General features: G+C 39.3%; 1 protein-coding gene across 2 annotated transcripts in view; it reads left to right on the forward strand.

Annotated features, from left to right (window-relative positions):
* Positions 1 to 21,454, forward strand: part of LOC134226785 (voltage-gated potassium channel subunit beta-2) — a 73,659-nt gene that overhangs the window by 11,548 nt on the left and 40,657 nt on the right. For both annotated transcript variants that reach the window (XM_062707771.1, XM_062707770.1), the window contains exons 3-5: positions 6,464 to 6,564; positions 10,919 to 11,191; positions 14,716 to 14,900. In XM_062707771.1, the coding sequence (XP_062563755.1) occupies positions 11,156 to 11,191; positions 14,716 to 14,900 (221 nt within the window). In that variant the 5' untranslated portion in view covers positions 6,464 to 6,564; positions 10,919 to 11,155. The remainder of the gene's footprint in view (positions 1 to 6,463; positions 6,565 to 10,918; positions 11,192 to 14,715; positions 14,901 to 21,454) is intronic.

Raw genomic sequence — 21,454 nt, forward strand, 5'->3', positions numbered from 1 at the left:
GGGACCAGCTATGGCAGCTAATGCACGAAAACGGATTTCCGGATAAACTGATACGGTTGATCAAGGCGACGATGGATCGGGTGATGTGCGTAGTTCGAGTTTCAGGGGCATTCTCGAGACCCTTCGAAACGCGTAGAGGGTTACGGGAAGGTGATGGTCTTTCGTGTCTGCTATTCAACATCGCTTTGGAGGGAGTAATACGAAGGGCAGGGATTGACACGAGTGGTACGATTTTCACGAAGTCCGTCCAGTTATTTGGTTTCGCCGACGACATTGATATGATGGCACGTAACTTTGAGAGGATGGAGGAAGCCTACATCAGACTGAGAAGCGAAGCTAAACGGATTGGACTACCCAGCCAACACAAAATCGCATATGCTAGCGAATAAGTGTACAAGGTGGAGGCGATATAGGCGCATTCCTCCATTTGACTGCGTGCAAAATGCACGTATATGGCCTCCACTTTGTACACTTATTCGCTATGATATACGATCTTGTGTTTGCTGGGTAGTCATCAACACGTCGAAGACGAAGTACATGATAGGAAGAGGCTCAAGAGAGGTCAATGTAACGAGTTTCTATCGGTGGTGACGAAATCGAGGTGGTTGAAGATTTCGTGTACTTAGGCTCACTGGTGACTGCCGATAACGATACCAGCAAAGAAATTCGGAGGCGCATAGTGGCTGGAAATCGTACGTACTTTGGACTCCGTAAGACGCTCCGATCGAATAAAGTTCGCCGCCGTACCAAACTGACTATCTACAAAACGCTTATAAGACCGGTAGTTCTCTACGGACACGAGACCTGGACGATGCTCGTAGAGGACCAATGCGCACTGGGAGTTTTTGAAAGGAAAGTGTTGCGTACCATCTATGGTGGGGTGCAGATGGCGGACGGTACGTGGAGGAGGCGAATGAACCACGAGTTGCATCAGCTGTTGGGAGAACCATCCATCGTTCACACCGCGAAAATCGGAAGACTGCGGTGGGCCGGACACGTAGCCAGAATGTCGGACAGTAACCCGGTGAAAATGGTTCTCGACAACGATCCGACGGTAACAAGAAAGCGAGGTGCATAGCGGGCAAGGTGGATCGATCAGGTGGAGGACGATTTGCGGACCCTCCGCAGACTGCGTGTTTGGCGAAGTGCAGCCATGGACCGAGCTGAATGGAGAAGACTTTTATATTAGAGTCTGATAATAAAATAAAAACTTTGAAACGTTTGTGTTCAAATAAAATCAAGGTGACGGGATATCACTAAATTAATTTCCCTCAAATCAATCTCTCGCTGAACGAAAATCATATCACCTGGATACCTGGTTGGCTACAGCGTCGATACACCTATGCCTGGTGATGATGATGATGGTCCCGCCATATTCCCCTACAAAGGTTTGAGCTTATCGCCTGGCATTTTGTAGAGCTCCATAATCGTCGGTCTTGGGCGATGTCCCTTCAGTTTCCCCGAACGCTCAGGGTCCCCAGGTCCAATTCCACCGCTTGCAGCCAGAGTGTTCGTGGCCTTACACGAAGTCACCGGCCCCTTTCTGGTTCTCTGTAGAATATTGTTTTCGCTATTCTTTCTTCCGACATTCGCACTAAGTGACCAGCCCACTGAAGTCTGCCGTATTTTAGACGATTCACAAAATTCTGTTCTGTGTATACTTGATACAGCTCATGATTCATGCGTCTACGCCACACACCATTTTCTAGTTTCCCTCCGTGTATTGTACGCAACACTTTTCGCTCGAAAAGCTCTCCGGTCCGCCTCTTTTAACGTTCATGCTTCATGTCCACAAAGGGCCAATAGTAGAATCAGAATTTTGTATAGACCAAATTTCGTTTCCGTCTGCATGTTGCGGGACCTAAGCTGTTACGTAATCCGTAAAAGGCCCTATTCGCAGCAGAAATACGTCTTTTCACTTCACGGGAAACGTCATTGTCACATGTCACAAGCGTTGCAAGGTAAACAAATTCTTCAACAACTTCAAACACATCCCCATCAAGCACTACCTCATTCTCTATCTCTACCTGCCACCATGTACTTTGTTTTGGTAGAGTTAATGGTTAAGCATATCCTTGCCGTCTCTCTCTTCAGTGGGACAAAAGCCTACACTACTGCTCTGCGATCGATTCCAATAAGGTCGACGTCGTCCACAAAGCCCAGGAGCATTTGCTACCGTGTGATGATAGTGCCGTTCCTCTGCACGCCAGATCTTAATAGCGCCTTCGAGTGCAATGTTGTTATTATTCAATTTGAAAGTACATCACCCTGCTTCAATCCGTCTAAAATCACAAACGAGGTTGACGCTTCGTCTGCAATCCGAATACTTCCACAGCTTGTTCAGCCACAGTTCCACAGCTTGACCGTCGCCGACTATGTCCATTCTGCTTCTTGATACACCTTCATTTCCACCGTTCAACAAATCTTCATTGTGGTCCTTCCACCTGGCTGCCACCATAGTCTTGTCTGTCAGGCGCAGTCTTATGCCGCGCGCCATTGATAGTTGCGTAAAACCTCCGCATATCGTTTCTATCCATGTTCTCCTGCGCTTTAGCTACCTCTTCGTGTTGTCTTTCTTCTGCGGTGAATTCGTTTCTCTTCTGCCCTTGCTACACTGTACCGCTCTCTATTGGAGCGAGTACGAGCCGACTCTTAGCAAAATTTTCTCGTCCGTCACTCGCTGGCACTCCTCACCAACCATTTCGTTGGGGTTGCTGTGCAGTGCCTAACACTGCCTGCGCTGTTGTAGTCACAGCTCCCACAATGTGTTGACGTCGCCAGATCCGGTGACATCTCCTATCCGCTCGTCCAGCTTCTGATGGTACTGGTCAGCAACTCCTTCAACTGACAAGCGTTGGATATTGGAACGCATCCTTCTGTTGTTTCGTGAATTCGTGACGCTGGAGAGTCGCGCCCGAATTCTTGCAACTACAAGGTAGTGATCCCAGTCCATGTTCGGACCTTTGAAGGACCTTTCATCTATAACATCCGAGAAATGTCGTCCGTCGACCATGGTGCAGCACGTGGTCTTTCTGTGAGCAAGTGTCTCCACTCGGATGTTGCCAGGTGTTTGCGGATATTCTTACGTGCGATGTTGGTACTGCTGATTGCCATCCCACAAGCAGCAGCAAAGGTTACAAGTCGCAGACCATTATCGTTAGTAGCGGGATTAAGGCTTTCCATACCAATGACAGGACGAAAGAAACTTTCTCTTCCGATCTGCACATTTGCATCCCTGATGACAATCTTTACATCGTGTTTTGGGCACTCTCCGTAGGCCTTATCAAGGCTCTCATAGAACTCATCCTTCACGTCATCAGGCTTATCGTTCGTTGTGGCATAGATGCCGATCAGGCTATAGGTGAAGAAGAATTTGCCCTTCATTCTTAACACGCATATGCGGTCGCTTATCGGCTTCCACCGGATAACACGCTTCATCTGCTTCCCGATCACCATGAAGCCAACTCCTCGTTCTGCTCTGTCACCGCCGCTATAGTAGATGTGGTACTTGAATGAAGTGTTCGCTATGGGATCCACCGCCCGGAATTCACGTTCTTCACTCACGCCAACCTTCTGCAGCCCACGGGCCAGGAGCCCAACACGTGCGGGTTCATTCAAAGTTTTCACGTTCCAAGATCCGACTTTCCAATCGTTATCCTTTATTCGTTGCCGGGTCTGTTGCCGTTGAATCAATCCATTTGCTCAGTCGATGATTATCCTTCATCAAATTTAGCTGAAGTACAAGCTTCGCATTTTAGTTGATATTTAGGACATATTTCGGGTTATTCTAATATCTAACTAGAACGTAATAAATTGTATGTGTGACGGCCGTTTAACTCGTACTTATTGTAAATCCGTTATAATCCAATTACAAAACTGCATCACGCATTCGGGAGCACAAATCATCAAATGCAATCGACAGGTTGAACCGAAACACAGTTTCTAATCTATGCTGCATTGTAGCATGCATGAAAAAACGGTTTTCAGATGCTCTATTTATCTATATATTGATATTTGTGTCTTCAAAAGCCGCAAGGTGAGAGCTAGGACTGCCATTGTTACAGCCATTTCTGGAGTCTGTTATGATTATCCTTAAGTCGTTAAATGTCCGAATTATAAATTTGCATGGTAGTTCCTTTCCCCTTTTCTAGTCTAGTCAACGTTGATGTTCGACCAGCTGCTGCAAAGCGTACGGCTAGGTAATCTAGATTAACAATATGTGTCATCTTTTGAGCAACATAATTGGCCATTGAATTGACATGGCGAACAGCAGAAGATCACTTCTGCTTCTACATTATACATCTTAATCTCGAAAAACAAGACACCAGCAAAACCCATTTTTTTAATCTTTGCTACGTTTTCTTTTCAGATTTGTTAATCACTTATTATTGAGATTTTTGCCCTGAAAAAAAAAACCCAAGATGAGAGGTTATGCTTGTAATTGTGGCAGTCATTTTTGAACATTCCTGTAATTGTCCTCAAGCTGAATATCGTCAGAGTCCAACTTGAAATCTACATAACGCTTTCAGAGGCTCGAATCTCCAAACCAAGGCGACAATCATCAGCGGAGAACAGTTTTGCTTCTCTGTTTTCTGCAGCATGTAAGGAAAACTGATTTTCAGATGTGGTGATTACCTATTTATTGACATCGCGAGCTGAGGCCTAGGGTGGACATTATGGCAGCCATTTTTGGATGCTGTTGTGATTATCCTTAAGGCCTGGCCTGTTAAGAGCTTTGAAGAGACAGATGATTTTTTTCCTATACATTTTTTTTCGACATGCTATAAATCAGCTTTTGGCTAAATTATCATAAATAAAATCATATGGAAGAATTGTTCTTAATTGCATCTCTGTGAACATATAGCATATAGCACCGTGTCGTTTCTTTTTCTTTCTCACTGGCGATAAAATCACAAAAATAAGAAACAAGAAATACCTTTTAGTTTCTTTGTGTTTGATGCACAAGTTTGGGGGCTGAATAGCACAACGTTAGACAGATATCACATGCTTGGTATTGGCTAAAGCAACAAAAGCCTAGGGTATCCAATCATGGTTCGAAGCAAATTGCAGGCGTTTGACGAGTCGTCAAAACTAAGTTCATTTATTTCATTATAGAGACATGTTACAACTGCAAATTATACGAAAGTTTTGTTCAATATGTTTCTAAAAACATCCTAGTGTCCCATATTTATGCTTAATATCATTGAAAAAACTTAATTATTACAGAACTTTATTTCGTATCATGGTTTGAACTACTGGCAGCGGATTCTAAATATAATATTAATTTCATGCATGAAATGCTTGAAACCTATAGAAACGCAAGTAATGATGAAAAGGTTCATCTCGCATTAAATTATCAACTCAAAACTTGTGAAAATCTACTTGTCATAAGACGAGTTCACACAATTCCATTTAATTCCACCACTTGATTGTACCTTGACTGATACGTATTTCGGCCTCAACAGTAAGGCCGTCTTCAGTGTCTCGTCCTTGACTAGACTTACGAGAGACACTGAAGACAGCTTTACTGTTGAGGCCGAAATACGTACAGGGGTTGGACAGAATGATCGGGACAGGCACAATTCTGTAAAAATTCAAATGACCATAACTCTGTGAAATACCAACCGATTTTTATGATTCTGCCACTGTTCGACGGAAAAATTCATCTAGTCTTGGAAAAAATTGGAAAATTAGAAAAAAAAATATACCCAGACTGCCGGATACCAAAGATATTCTGGTTTGTTTGAGGGCGTGTAAAAAATGACAAATTTTAAACTCCCCTCTCCCTATGTCACACTTTTGGTATGAATCATTATTATTTTTTGTATGGATTGTAACACTTCGGGCAAACCCCCCTCCCCCACCAAGTGTTACGTAATTTATGTATGCTCCTCTACTACCTTTAAAGAAATGCATCTATCATTCTTTTGAATGTCATTTCGTGCTTAGAGTTAGATGGTCAACTACCAATTTATAGGAAAAATTATAATAAACCAATGTATTCGATTTTCGAATATTCTTAAGATTTTTAAGTTAAGAAATATATTCCACTGCGTTTAATGTAATTTTCAATTCGACACACAACGCTTTACGAACCTTATCTCATATTTGAGAAACCAAATATTTTTTAGGCTTGTTAGGTGAATTAGTTTATTTATTATTGTTGATGCAAGAAACAATTTAATAGATAACATATTTGGAAAATTCATCAATTGTATTGGATTCTACTTTCAAAAAGAGAATCGCAGTAGATATGGGAAATATTTTAGAAGATTAAATATTGATATAATCATTTGCTTTATTTTGGAAGGTACCCACTACAGTGTACACGGTATGCAAAAATGCAACATTACCCTCAGTATGTGAGGCCAAGTGCATGTTTCTCACTATCTTTCCCCTAATTCACCCACTCCGCTTCCCATCCAAATGGATCTATTCGCACAATTCTAATCAGATACCAAAGCAGGACCGACCGAGGAGGAGAAACAAAAGGAACGGCAGAAGAATGAAACAGCCGAGCGCGAACAACAGAAGCATCAGAAAATTGAAGCAGCTATCTTTAAGGTTTGTATGAGACTAAGATTTTATTTGCTTGAGATGGTTGGCAAACATCAGTTAGGGGAATAAACGGCATTGGCAGGTTATTTTCTATTGAACAGAAAATTATTCAGTGGAATGTCTTAACTTTTTCTATGACGTGTTAGTATTCTATTGCACCACACGATTGTGCATTTTTAAGATCATCAAACAATCTTCGTGCCAATAATATTTAGATGAAAAGTATGCCAAAACGAAACAAATGGTTAAAAATTAGCCGCATGTTTCTTCACATGGACCCTAATGGCATTTTTTAAATTTTCATTTTTCTTTTATGCAGAATTACACAATGATAAAATCGACTTTTTAGGGTCTCCATTTAGCCTTGAGAGCAAAAGCGTAGAATTGCCAGTCTAGCAATGGCGAGTTCAATTCTCGATGTTTTCGGGTGGTAAACATTCTCCCTTGGCATAGCGTATCCATTGTACTTGCCTAATGCTGCGTTTTGACAGGGCAAGTGAACAACTCAGATGAATTCAATTGACTTGCCAAAAGTTGAACTTGTTCAACTTTCTTTTCGTACAAGTGAGTTGAATAAAGGCGTTTAGACGTTCAATTCAAGCTCAATTCACTTGAACTGTCTAAGCGTAGCATAACAAGAAACATATTCGTGCATTTGACAGACATAAAAAAACTTTCAATTAAGAATAAGAACTGTGGAAATTGAAAAGCAGAACAAGTTTCAGCTGGAATGTAGAACTATTGAAAAAGAAATAAAAGAAGATCGGAATGTATTCTTCCATTTGCTTCCACTACAATTGTAGTGACAAGAAGCATGCGCCAAGTTACCCGATTGAGGAAAAACAATTGTTTCGTTGTAGGGGGAATGACGGCTTTGGCAGGTTTTGTTCTATTATTGTAAGGGTTTTTTTTATGACTGATAATGCTATTTGGTCTAAACATTTTTTGCGTATCAAAGAATATTGTGACCAAATTTCATAAAATTCGGTCGACAAAAACCCTCCTGACAATAATAGAACAAAACCTGCCAAAGCCGTCTTTTCCCCTATATCAAACATTTTTTTAGTAAATTTTATTCGCTAATAACACAGACTGTAAGAATTGTTGAAATTTACACAAAAAATAATGCACATAAAGAAAATGCAAAAAAAACATCGTAAATATCGCTGATTTATCGCCTTTATGTATGCAGTTAACATATCATTTTGATACTCAATTGTATGAGTGTCAGGTTAAATTGTTAAAACAGAATCTTGTCCATTCGGAATAGTTTAATTTCCCGCGTCGCTATTTTGTACTGCGTTGATTAGTTTTATTTTCTTTTTCTATTAATCTAATTCATGCATTCACTAATTATCTAATATAGGCAAGGATTTTATCGATCATTTAGTAATTTGCGTTCGATCATTTAGTAGTTTGTCAATAATTCATTACAAAAGCTGACTTTCAAAATGTGTTGTGGTGGACTTCTAGTGTAAAAGTTTTTCTACAACACTGCATAATGGATCGTTGTTTGAATTTCAGTAGTAACGGAGTTATAGTTATAGTTTCAGTAACTTAGACTAAATGTTAACAAAATTCCAATCATTTAGTTTAAGTTATTGCAACTAGCGCTATAGCTCCGTTATTAGTTGAAGTCTTACAACGAACCATTAAGCAGAGTTGTAGAAAACCATTCGCACTAGAAGTCCACCATACAACACATTTTGAAATTCAGCCTTTGTAATGAGTTATTGACAAACTACTATATGATCGAACGCAAATTACTAAATAACCGATAACCTTGAATATAGGTCAGACTCGATTATCCAGAATTTTAGACTCGATTATCCAGAGTATTTTTCGGCATTTTTTTTTAATCACTATTATAATATATAATATTATTTTTTATAACAATATGGGAGGTGAAGGAAAAAGGATCGAAAAGGGAGTTATTTTGTACATTGGAATTTGATAATACACTTGTATATAAAATTCGTGAATTCAAATAAATATATTAATATTATATTCATACATATTCAAGTCAATTTAGCCTCGCTTCGCAATTTGATACAAGTTCGAATTGATCGAATTGAACATATAATTATTTGTAGAAACATGAACGAGGCTGGAAATGGTGGGTCTGAAGAAGTTCAATATGTTCAATCTTAATTCCATGAATCAATTGCATTCGAGACAAAAAAAAACAAATCTTTCGATGTGAGCACGGCGACCCCTTTTAGCACCTGAGGAAAATCATCCAACTTTTCTGGGAGATTCCTAGCTAGGGAAATTTTTTGATCAAATCACGTGAGGAAGTCTACCTCATTTTGAGACTCCCAACCTTATCCGAATTACTCATAACAAGTTGCATTGCCGAAGCGAAATCCTGTCTCATTGCTATTCTTTTGAATGTATAGCTAAAATATTAATTTGTATAAAAACGCGCGTAAAAAGTCTAACTTACTTTTCGTTCTCATCCAGCAAAAAAACAAATCTGACAATTATTGTATTAAATCTTGGCATACACAACTCTGTAAGATTTTTATACAGATAAAAATAATACAAATCTGTATGATTTCAATACAACAATTGTATTAAAATCATCAGAAATTGTATATGCCAAATTATTATACAGTTTCTGTGAGGTTCTTATGCAGAACTGTTTTAAAATTTGCTAATCGCTGGTTGGGTGTAGGGCCAATGTCCACTTAGCGGTTTTTTAAGCTGCGTGCGAGCCGCGTCCACGCAAAGTATCCAGCATCAAATATCCAGGAGTAAAGGTGAAGCCACGACTACATTTCATGCTGGGTGCCTTGCGTGGACGCGGCGTGCACACAGCTTAAAACCCGCTACATGGATATCGGCCCTTAGACTACATGGATTTACACGTAACAAGTTGCATTCAACGTGTGCACGACTACATTTGATACTGGGTACCTTGCATAGCCGGATCCGACTATGGATTCAAAAGCAGGAGGCCAGAATGTTAATTTTCCATTATACACCAAAAAGTCATCTATACCGCTAGGTGGATTAATCATGAGTTTTTCCTAAATAATGTCTGACTTCGCCACGTTATTTAACTGCAGATTTGTTTTTTTTTGTAATTCGATTATCCGGCGGATTCGATTTTCTGGAATGAAATTAAAATCGTTACTCCGGATAATCGAGTCCGACCTACATCCATCTGTTCGACATGTTCGCCTCTGGCAGTTACGTTTTTGCCACTACATAGTTGAATGGAGGAGTAGCAGTGTTCACCTTAAACAAAACCTTACCAAATTAGTACTAAGGGTACAAGATATATGTATATTATATAAAATTGCAACGATTTTTGTCAAAAATTGAAAATTACTTGTTCCTATGTGTCAATAGTAAATTTCTATGAAGTTTAATGATGCTTTATCAGAGAGATAACATTTTATTTCAAATTTTCTAAAGTGTATTCTTCCTGTTACTGCAGCAACTAGTCCTTATAGGAAAAGCATACAACATGGCTGGTCTAAAAATTTGTTTTTAAATTCAAGGCAAAATTTCGATTTTCTTTTTAAAAGTGAATATAGACACTTTGTTGCTTGAATGTCTCCAATATGATTTTTGTAAGTTATTATTGATCCGACATAAAGTGAAAAAGTAAAAACTTCAAATGATATAGTTATGTTTATCATTTTTAAGTAATAAAGATCTAACATTTCATACATTCTAACTCAAAAGTAAGGTCGAGTATGTATGTAAATTGCCTATGTAGAACAATTGCCCAGATATCTTAAAAGTATGGTCAGGACCCTGTAAATGCTCTGTTGAGCCGTCACCAAGTCTCAAGACTTGTACTTAATAAAAGCTCAGAGTATCATAGATGTTCTGGAAAATCTATAACTATTCTAACTGTCATAACCAAGTTAAATTATCATCCAAAGATCGTAAGATCGAGACTCCACAAATCGCCCTGTTGAGCATAAGTAGAGAAAAAATGAACAGACAGTGGACAGTGTAAAGAACCAAAGTTGTTCTGGAATTATTGCATTATGACTATAAATGTATTTCAAGTTTGTAAACTCTAAAACATCTTAAAAATTATGTTTCTTCATCATCTTCATGGTTCTTATTGAAACAAAAAGGACAAAAATAAAATTGAAATGCGTTGCGTTGATCAATACTACGCAACACTCATGAAAGTTCTGCTTTTCGTAACAGATGTCCAAGAAGTAACGGAGCAGACTGTGTGCAAATGTGAGAATTCATTCGTAGTTAAAAAAGTTTCATGTTAAATTTGTTTCAGTTTTCATGTCACTTGCCATCAGAATTACCTGAATAAAACATTCGCAGCAATTTCTTGTAAATCGTATATGGTAATTAAAACCAAACATTTATATTTTAGCGCGAAGCCCGTGAGGTTCGGCAACTTGATAACGAGTTGTTGAACCAACGCAGAGCTCAGGAGAGGGAACGCCAGGCGCAACTAGGATCTGAGCGCCAAGCAGCAGCAATAGCAGCCTCATCGACAGTACCAGAAGCAGCAACAACAGAAGCAGCAGGATCGCCTGCATTTACTGACGATAGCAAGCCATCAAACGAAAAGTCGCCCAGTGTACAAAGTGCCGTGGAAAACCCTACAATGGCTTTAAAGGAAATCAGCCAAACTCGTATTGAGGTATGTGCAAATATTACTGATATCAAAACATGTTGTAAAATATTTCACAATCGCTTTTTTTTTGTTTTGTAGTGTTAAACTGATAAGCTATATTTATGAATCTAAGACAATTGTTGAAACAATCTTTTGGACACGGACATTGGTAGACATTTCTTTCTGCCATTCAGTCCACCAAGCTATCAAAGAAAAAAACCCAGATTAATCCACCTAGCGTTGGTGTTACCTTTCTCGCGCAATACAAAAATGAGAAAAACGCATAAAAGAGGTCAAATTAGCACATTGGGGGGATGCATTTTACTATTTTCATCTATTCATATCTATTTGCTGTCTTTTGAATACATTGCAGTAGTTTCTGAAAAAGCCTAAACTTCTAATTCGTGTGAATCTCAACCGAAGTCGAGAAACAATGCTATTCCTTCTTATTGTCCATCGCTGCACCTAAGCACCACAGTCCGTGGAGGTACTGATGTATATACTAGAGTGGTTCAAAAAATCGATTTTGCTCCACAGTGTTCATCTGATTCTTTACCATGTTCTGAGTCCTGAGTGTCCTCTGAAAATTTGAGCTCATTTGGATTAAAATTGATTTAGCACAAGCAAATTTATTTTTTCATTATACTGTTAATGACGTTTGCCCATTAGACGCAGGTTAAAATAATACCTACATAGCTAAAAGGAATACTCAACAGCTTTCACCCAACGAAAACCGCATGTTGATTAATCGCCCCAATAATTAGTAATCGATTTTAAGACAGGTTGCGAATCTTTAGTCATGATCGTTAAACTTCTTTGAGGGCATCACTGAAATGTGCAGTGCAACATAGTAGCCTGAATTTGTGTGTGCTATCAATCGCGCCACGAGCAGCAATGTTGCCTGTTGAGGAGTTACGCAATTAGCTCCAGAAAAACACGGTATAGATTAAATTTGATTACTAATTAATGGAACGATTATTTAAGATACGGTTTTCGTTGAGTGAAAGCTCTTGAGTATTCCTTTTAGCTAGGGGGAATGACGGCTTTGGCAGGTTTTGTTCTATTATTGTCAGGGGGGTTTTTTATGGCTGATTATGTTCAAGTTTGGCCTAAACATGCTTTGCATATCAAAGTATATTGTGGCCAAATTTCATAAAGTTTGGTCAACAAAAACCCCCCTGACAATAATAGAACAAAACCTGCCAAAGCCGTCTTTCCCCCTATGTAGGTTTTCTTTTAACCTGCGCTTATTGACGAAGCGTCATTATCAGTATAATGAAAAAATAAATATTCTCATACTAATTTGCATGCAAACTTGAAACGGCTTGTGCTAAATCAGTTTTCATCCAAATGAGCTCAAATTTTCAGAGAACACTCAGAACATAATACAGAATCAGATCAGAGAGCGCTGTGGAGCAATTCGCTGTGGAGTATTTGGACCACGACGTGGCCGACTAACTAGCGGGCAACGAAATGAAATTTGGCAATCCTCTTTTAGGATTGACGCTTAAGCCAGATTTTTAGGCGATTTTGTTCGGGATCATTGTATGTTGTTGTTTGTTTTAAATCCACCGAATAAAAGCGTTACAGATTTCCGTCGACATTTCGAAAGAATTTGGAATCCCTGGAACATTTCCTTCGGACTCCCTGGAACATTCCTTTTGGAATCCCTGGTGGATTCCCTTCAGAATTCCTGAAGGTTCCTCTCGGTATGCTTAAATAAACGGCAAATCTCCGGAGATTCACATCGGAATCCTTGAAGCATTTCCGTAAGAATCATTAAAGGATTCTCATCGGAATCATTGGGAGAATGTTGCATTTTTTTATTTTTGCTAGATAGATTATTTATGAAATATACAAAAATATTCACTGACTACCCGTGGGAACCTTTCGGCGGTCCGTCACATATTGTCCTTTGAGTGTCCGGGACAGAACAGAAAACACGTGCTTGAGAAAAGAGAATAAATATGGATGAGTGTGATTGATCCGCAATTGCCTTAGGTGGCTGGACCGTATTTATCACATTACCACTAAGATAACTTAATGAGGTGGTAAAATCTTATATATAAAAATGAAATGGTCTGTGTTCGTATCCGCATAACTCGAAAACGGCTGGATGGATTTTCTTCATTTCTTCAACAGTTAGGTTTGTTATAGTTTCCGACGGGTTTATATGATATTTCCCAATGCAAAAATTACAAGAAAGGTTGAGTAAATCGTGAAAAACTAAAATTAAGTTTCGTATGGAGATTTTGCATGGGCAGTTCACAACGCGCATTTTCGCCTACTATGCAGGACAACGTTTGCCGGGTCGACTAGTGTACGATAATTCTTCAAAGGAAGCTCAATATATAGAAATAGATGAAGGGGTTAAAGCCCCCCTAGGCATCGGGGCTAGTTACGCCAATGGAATTTTGAATCCTGAAAAAAAAGTCTTTTTCGCATAGATACGTATGTTTTTCTTGTTCCACTAGTTAAAAACCTAGAATAACCCACCTAGCGGTGATGGTGCCTTTCTCGTGTATTATAAAACAAGAAAACACATAAGAGTAACATCACATAAGAGAGGTCAAAAATGGACTTTAGGGAGAAAGATTCAGCTATTTTCTTCAATTCACATTCAATTGCGTTCATTTGAATGCATTGCAACAGTTCTTGGAATTTTTTTTTTCGATTTTGATGTTTTGTTTCCAAGGGGGAAAAACGGGGAAAAAATAATGTTTTTCTAATAACTCCGGAATGCAATGGCCGATTGGGCCAATTTTCAATAGCGAAAAATTAGGAAGGATTCCGCGTCGAATGCAACCTATTGCAAGCAAATAGGATGAGGCTAAGTACAAAAAAGTGTGTCTCACATTTTTTGTGCTCACGCACACACATACATACATACATATGCACATACAGACATCACCTCAATTCGTCGAGCTGAGTCGATTGGTACAAACACTGTGGGTCTCCGAGCCTTCTATCAAAAGTTCGGTTTTGGAGTGATCCTATAGCCTTTACGTATACTTAGTATACGCGAAAGGCAAAAAGATGGAAACGCAATTATTGGGAAAAAATCAATTCAAATTTTTAAACATTTGTCATAATTAAGTCACTAATTAACCCGGCATTCAACAACAAGATAAGAATTTTGTATAAAAATAGGCTCTAGGATTTACTATCCTCAGAACAGTATAGTTTTAAGTAAGTTAGATGTGAAGCCAAAAATTTAAAACCGAAAGAAAACCGAAAAAAAAATCGGGATTTGCTGCAATGCATTGAAATGAATGCTAATAAATGAAAATAATAAAATCCATTTCCCTAAAGTGCTATTTTGACCTATGTGTTTTTCTTATTTGATTTTATAACGCACGAGAAAGGCATCACCATCGCTAGGTGGATTAATCCAGGTTTTTCAAATAAAGTTATGTTTCAATAGTTGTTTTAGTCTTAAACAGAGGCGTATTTTAGGGAAGATCCATTAATAACGTTACGCAAACATTGGTCATTTATAACCTCCGTCCCTCCTATGTCACACTACTATTGATCGCATTTTCTAATTACAGGACGAAGGAACGCTGCAAATATCTCCCATGAATGTAGCTATGTTCAATAAAACATCCAATTTAGAGTACCAGGAAACAACGCCCGCTATTCCATTCGAATTCATACAAAACCGACAAGATTCTACCGAGAGCGAGCTATCCACCACTTATTCACAATCTCAATCGGAGGCGTATCATAAATTGATGTAAGTATGTATGATGTATGAAGTGTAAAAATCTCACACATTTTTAGAAAGAAATATGTTGAAGTATGCATACTTGTTGTATGTGGTAGATTTACTGCTCCCGGATTTCATCTCATAACTCCTATGTTCATTTCATCAACAACAAGGCAATAAAAAGGAATTTGATTTGTTGTATTTATAATTTTTTTTTCAGCCCGCGTGTTAGCGAAAAGAAGTAATAAGATTGGTGCTGTATTCTGTTTTTTCGCGATGAGATGCATATATGTTCAGTGAGACATAAATAGACATCTGTTGATATGATTTTAGTTTTGCCTTTTAAATAAACATAGGATTAAGGCAGGTATTTTCGTCTTTTCGTCATAGTCTCAAAAACCACAACTTTTTTGCTAAACTCATCCGTACCAAATCGTAAGCCTAGGAGAAACGTTCAGCTATAGTGAAATTATGGCAAATGGACGTTGCTTTCATTGCATTGGTTTTAGACCCTATGACGATGAACGGAAATACCTGCCGTGTCCCTATATAGTCGCAGTTTGAAAAGTACGGAACAAATACCTCACCGCATTTGTTGCAGATAAAATTGCATGCAACATTGTCCTTATCCAATGCAGATTAAGACAAAGACATTATTGCTTGTTTTCTGCGTTTTTCAGCGACATACACTTCTTGACTCCAATCAATGTTTCTCAAGATGTTCTTCTTCTTCTACTACTTCTATGGCTCTACATTCCAACTGGAACTTTTTCCTGTTTTTCAATTAGTACATTCACTCCATTCATTTATTTAGTTAACATCTAAACAGATAACACTGAATCAACAATTTGACGCCACAATGCACGGTTCGAGGCCACATCTCTCCATCCTAAGATACGCCCCACGCTCGCCAAGTCGTGTTGCACCTGGTCTGCCCATCTCGCTCGCTGCGCTCCACGCCGTCTCGTACCTGCCGGATCGGAAGCGAACACCATCTTTGCAGGGTTGCTGTCCGGCATTCTTGCAACATGTCCTGCCCATCGTACCCTTCCGGCTTTAGCTACCTTCTGGATACTGGGTTCGCCGTAGAGTTGGGCGAGCTCATGGTTCATTCTTCGCCGCCACACACCGTCTCTTGCACACCGCCAAAGATGGTCCTAAGCACCCGTCTCTCGAATACTCCGAGTGCTTGCAAGTCCTCCTCGAGCATTGTCCATGCTTCATGTCTTGTACATGACACATTTGGTGCGGTGGCGAATCTTTTTCGACCGCAGTTTCTTCTGGAGCCCGTAGTAGGCCCGACTTCCACAGATGATGCGCCTTCGTATTTCACGACTAACGTTGTTGTCAGCCGTTAGCAAGGATCCGAGATAGACGAATTCCTCGACCACCTCGAAGGTATCCCCGTCTATCGTAACACTGCTTCCTAGGCGGGCCCTGTCGCGCTCGGTTCCGCCCACAAGCATGTACTTTGTCTTTGACGCATTCACCACCAGTCCAACTTTTGTTGCTTCACGTTTCAGGCGGGTGTACAGTTCTGCCACCTTTGCAAATGTTCGGCCGACAATGTCCATGTCATCCGCGAAGCAAATAAATTGACTGGATCTGTTGAAAATCGTACCCCGGCTGTTACACCCGGCTCTCCGCATGACACCTTCTAGCGCAATGTTGAACAACAGGCACGAAAGTCCATCACCTTGTCCTCGGCGCGATTCGAACGAACTGGAGTGTTCGCCCGAAATCTTCACACAGTTTTGCACACCATCCACCGTTGCTTTGATCAGTCTGGTAAGCTTCCCGGGGAAGCTGTTCTCGTCCATATTTTTCCATAGCTCTACGCGGTTTATACTGTCGTATGCCGCCTTGAAATCAACGAACAGATGGTGCGTTGGGACCTGGTATTCACGGCATTTTTGAAGGATTTGCCGGATCAATTAGTACATACTAGATTTTTGTTTGGCAAAACCGGGCACCGCCGTACCTGAGTAAATTCCAACACTGAGCTGCGGCCAAAAAAGATTGTTGCTCCTGATTACCAGAAAAATATTTTCCGAAAGCTAGCGAACGAAACGCCACTTTTACTGAAATCTCGGCAAGAATCATGTTTGCTGAAACTCGGCGGTACCCACATTGGAAAAATAAACAAAAAATGTTGAGATCTCGGCGAAAAAAGTGTGTATTCTATTAGCATATCCTCAGTAATTATTTGAAAGTTTTCCAATGCCACCCATTTCATAAGTATGTATCTTGTGTGGCAAGTACAATGCATACTCTATGCCCAGGGATCCGAGAGTGTTTCCCAACCGAAAACATCTTAGACCGGACCGAGAACCGAAGTCGCTATCTCCGGATTGGCAATCCGGCTCTTGCTCGCAAGGGTAACTTGACACATTTCTCAAGATGTTCTAGGTTTTCCGAATTTTTCAGATCGATTGGATGGCTAAGTCAACTACGCTTAGCCGGAAACCTATAACAACTTATTATATCTTTATTGGTCCATAGCGCCCATTGGAATGAATAGCTCATTTTAGGTTTTCTGAGTTTATCGAACTGTTCTGGAGTTCAGATCATTTGTCAACCAGGTGTTGCAAAAACAATAGCAACCTGTAATACATATACAGGTCCACGAAGCCTATGTGTATAACTAGCAATTAAGATTTTCTTCTGCTTACTTCTTCTTATTGGCATTACATTCCCCACTGGGACATTCCCTCAAAACTTAGTGTTCATTCAGCTCATCCAGAGGGTAGCCGTACATCTTATCGCACGGCAAATGTTGACACAAGATACATACTCACACAATATGGCTTGCATAGGAAAGCATTCAATAAATAATTTTTGGATACTTTTTCAAAAGGACGTATGTGATTTTGTAAACAAAGATTAGAACGTTGATTTCTCCAATCTGATAGCACTCCCACGCAAACCATCACCATAGACAGGTAGGGGACGCCTTCGGCTAGAATAATTGAAAAGCAGGCCAAGTTCCAGTTGGAATGTGGAGTCATAGAAGAAGAAGAAGTCTGAGTCTGAGTATCTAGATGACCCACCGGATGTTTTTACGTTGATTGAGTTAAGTTTGAGTTAATTTGAACTTCAAGAAGAAGGTACTAAAAGAGTCAACATGTCCAGCAGAATTATTATTCGCGGAATTCATTCGTTGCAAGACTAACTACTGTGGTCAGGGTGGTGAATGGTTGACATTTCGTCAAAGAAATCAAAACCACAGCAGCCGCAGCAGCAACCACGGCCGCGCAGACGATAGTCAGCACATGCTTTAGAATATTTTCTCCCAACACAATTAATGTTTTCGTATAGTAATTTACATCGTTTAACCATTTTTCAATGACAAATATTCATTTCATTAGGGCAATGTCTCCGGATGTGGGTCACCGTACATAACTTTTGACACTTAACAGATACGGCAATTTTAAGTTATGTCAAACGTGTAGTAAATTAAGTGTACTTTGTGATGTGATATCAAATTCCAGTGGGATGTTTGTGTTGTGGAAAAGAACTGAACCAAAGAAAATTTTCTATCTTTCCGGGTAGTGGGATACACAATGTACTCATTACTTACACCTCATTAAGGATTCAGAATATATAAAAATCTATTTTGGTAAAAAATGTTACATATGCAGTTTCTCAAACAAACGGTTCAACTGCAATGGCGGGCATAGAAAAGGTTTCAATTACCTAATAACCGAGGAAATACTAATGGGGGAACTGCTCCTTGATTTCATACCATGTACCCGAAACAAAACACGACACAAATTGAGCCTAAATTGCCTGTTTGGCGAATGTTATTGATATAGGAGCATGTTATTAATAATGGAACAGATACCCTAGTTATACTAAGTTGAAAAGCAGGCGAAATTCCAGTAGGAATGTAGAGCCATTGAAGAAGAAGAAGAACCCTTTGACATTAACAGAGCATGTTACTTACAAACGCACCTCGCAACAAGCCTTAATCAGAACCCGAACACAATATGACAAGAATCATTTGCCTTACATGCTCTGATATATCCGAGAATACAATGCTATTTTTGTAATAAAAGTTATATTCTCGAATATTACGATAGCACAAAACTGAAATTTGCTGTAGATGATATACTGCAAAATAACGGAATGAATAAAAAAAATCAGATCTTTGTCATTATTATATCCGACAAAACAAAGCTTTGTCAGTACATTCAAAGTTAATTGCCTATATGCCGGGTATTAAGCCACCCGGAGTGGAAATTAATTACTATGTCTGAAACTTGATTATGCATATGTACAACATGTGATAGATTTAGTTCGGAAAAGGTAGCTTTGTCATTAGTTCTTCAGGGTTTCCGTACAAAATCGATTTTCATATTCCCGTTTTTTTTCGGTTGGAGGAACTAATACTAAATATCATATTAGCGGATCTGAATAAAAAATCAGCTAATTTTTATGTTTTTCTTATTAAAGGGAGGACTAGGAAGCTCTTAGACCCGCTCAGTATGCACCAATCCCAGTTTTTCCAAAGCTATGAAACTTATTCTTTATTTTTTATTAAATAAGTTAGAGAAATATTCTGGAATTTAAAAAAATACCCAAATTAATTAAAATTAATTAAAGTTTTCTTAATAGCCAAAAATTCTTTCAAAACTTTTTTTGAACAAAATTAATCAAAAATAGTTCGAAAGTTGTTCAAGTTCACACACAGTCTTCTCATGAATCCCTCTAATTCTTCTTAGATTATTCGGTATTCATGAAAAAAAACATCTGAAATTATCGGAGGGTCGCCACCCACCACTTTGGAGAATCTTGTATCATTATTACCATCTTGTATCATCTAAAGGTGAAACAAGTTTTTGAGTGACTCTCACTATTGCCAGACATATTATTTTCTAATGATATTTACATTGTTGTGAAAACTCATATGTGAATATGTACTTTATGTGGAAGATATTGATTTGAAAAATGTATTGGAGGTAACCACTTTCCCTTTGATGGGACTCGTACCCACGACCCTCATTACGCTAGACTGGTGCTTTTCAACCAACTAATCTACGAAGGACCTCCGTCAGCATTCGCAACTAAGCGGCTACTTAATGAGCCCGAGATTCCCAAATTGGACGCATAATCAAATCACTCGTAATCCATTTCTCAAGCCAACACTTCCCTATGTGTGTAGTACACTTTCACGTTAGAGGAGCATGAGTATTTAGAATGTCTGGCGGCTACACACATTCTTCATCAGCAACTGTACTGATCAAGTGAGGTTGTGTGAGCTATTTGCCAGTCGATCGTCAAGCTCAGACACGACCGCATTGCGTAGGCAAGAGCACGCAACTCAGTTTCAGTTCAATCAAAGTTCAATTACTTTGGTAATGAATGTTTATGATCGATAGTTAAATTTCCCGATTGGTTTCATGATTTCCCGCATTTTCCCGGTCGAGTCCAATTCCCGGTTTTCTCCCGCTATCCCCAGTTCTCCGATTTTAAGGACACCCTGGTTCTCTTTTGTCGCTTGTTTTATATGCACATCCAAGAAAAAAATGTTCCCTGATAAGGGGTGTCAAAACTCCTACGGGCGCCGTATGTTAAGTTTTTATAAGAAAGTACAAGCTCATTCATACAGATCTTAACAGTTTCCCTCATGTCTTTTCCGGTAGTCGTTCCACTCAAAGCTGCCAGTTCCTTCTAAGATTTGGAGATGATAATCAATTTCCCTTATGACGCCAGTTACTTGTGGCATATTTTCACATTAGTATGTTCATCGATATCGAGAGAGTAGAATCTGAAGCAGGCAGCTTTTTCAGGTAAACGTAGTTTTCAAATCTTTTGCGAGAACTCTTACTCTTCATCGTGTTCCGAAACAAACTTATGTTGGCTTTTTCCTTAGATTACACGATGTCAACAACAGCCGAAATACATTCTTTAACAAGTTCTTCGCCCTGGAATGGTTTCATCCGTATTGCCGCTGCCTTGGAGTAACTGGCTCATACTGCATTTTTCGTTTGCTTGTTCATCCGAGTTGGGCCGGATAAGGGCCGAAAGTCTCATTTATAAAGACAATAATGCTTCGATGCTAAGACGCGCGGCTACAAAGCAAGACCATGCTGAGGGTGGCTGGGTTCGATTCCCGGTGCGGGGCAATTTTCGGATTGGAAATTGTCTCGACTTCCGTGGGCATATCGTGCTAGCCTCATGATAATACGAATGCAAAAATGGTAACCTGGTTTAGAAACCTCGCAGTTAATAACTGTGGAAGTGCTTAATGAACACTAAGCTGCGAGGCGGCTCTGTCCCAGTGTGGGGATGTAATAATAAGAAGAAGAATGCTTCGATGATTCACTGTTTGATATTTCGTATAATTCGTGGTTTTGAAATGTAGTTTCAGATTATATTTTTTTCTACACAGCAACACTTTTAGAACAAATTAGGTAAAGCGGCTATCCTTCGCTACTCTTTATTAGTAATAATCTACAGTATTGGATAATCTTCCTCTATATACATACAAATTAATTTCTGTCTATCTGAACCTTATAGACTCCGAAACTACTGAACCGATCGGTGTGAAAATTTTTATGCAGAGGTTTTTGGGGCCG

The sequence above is a fragment of the Armigeres subalbatus genome, chromosome 3 (assembly GCF_024139115.2).
Source record: "Armigeres subalbatus isolate Guangzhou_Male chromosome 3, GZ_Asu_2, whole genome shotgun sequence".
NCBI classification, from domain to species: Eukaryota; Metazoa; Arthropoda; class Insecta; order Diptera; family Culicidae; genus Armigeres; species Armigeres subalbatus.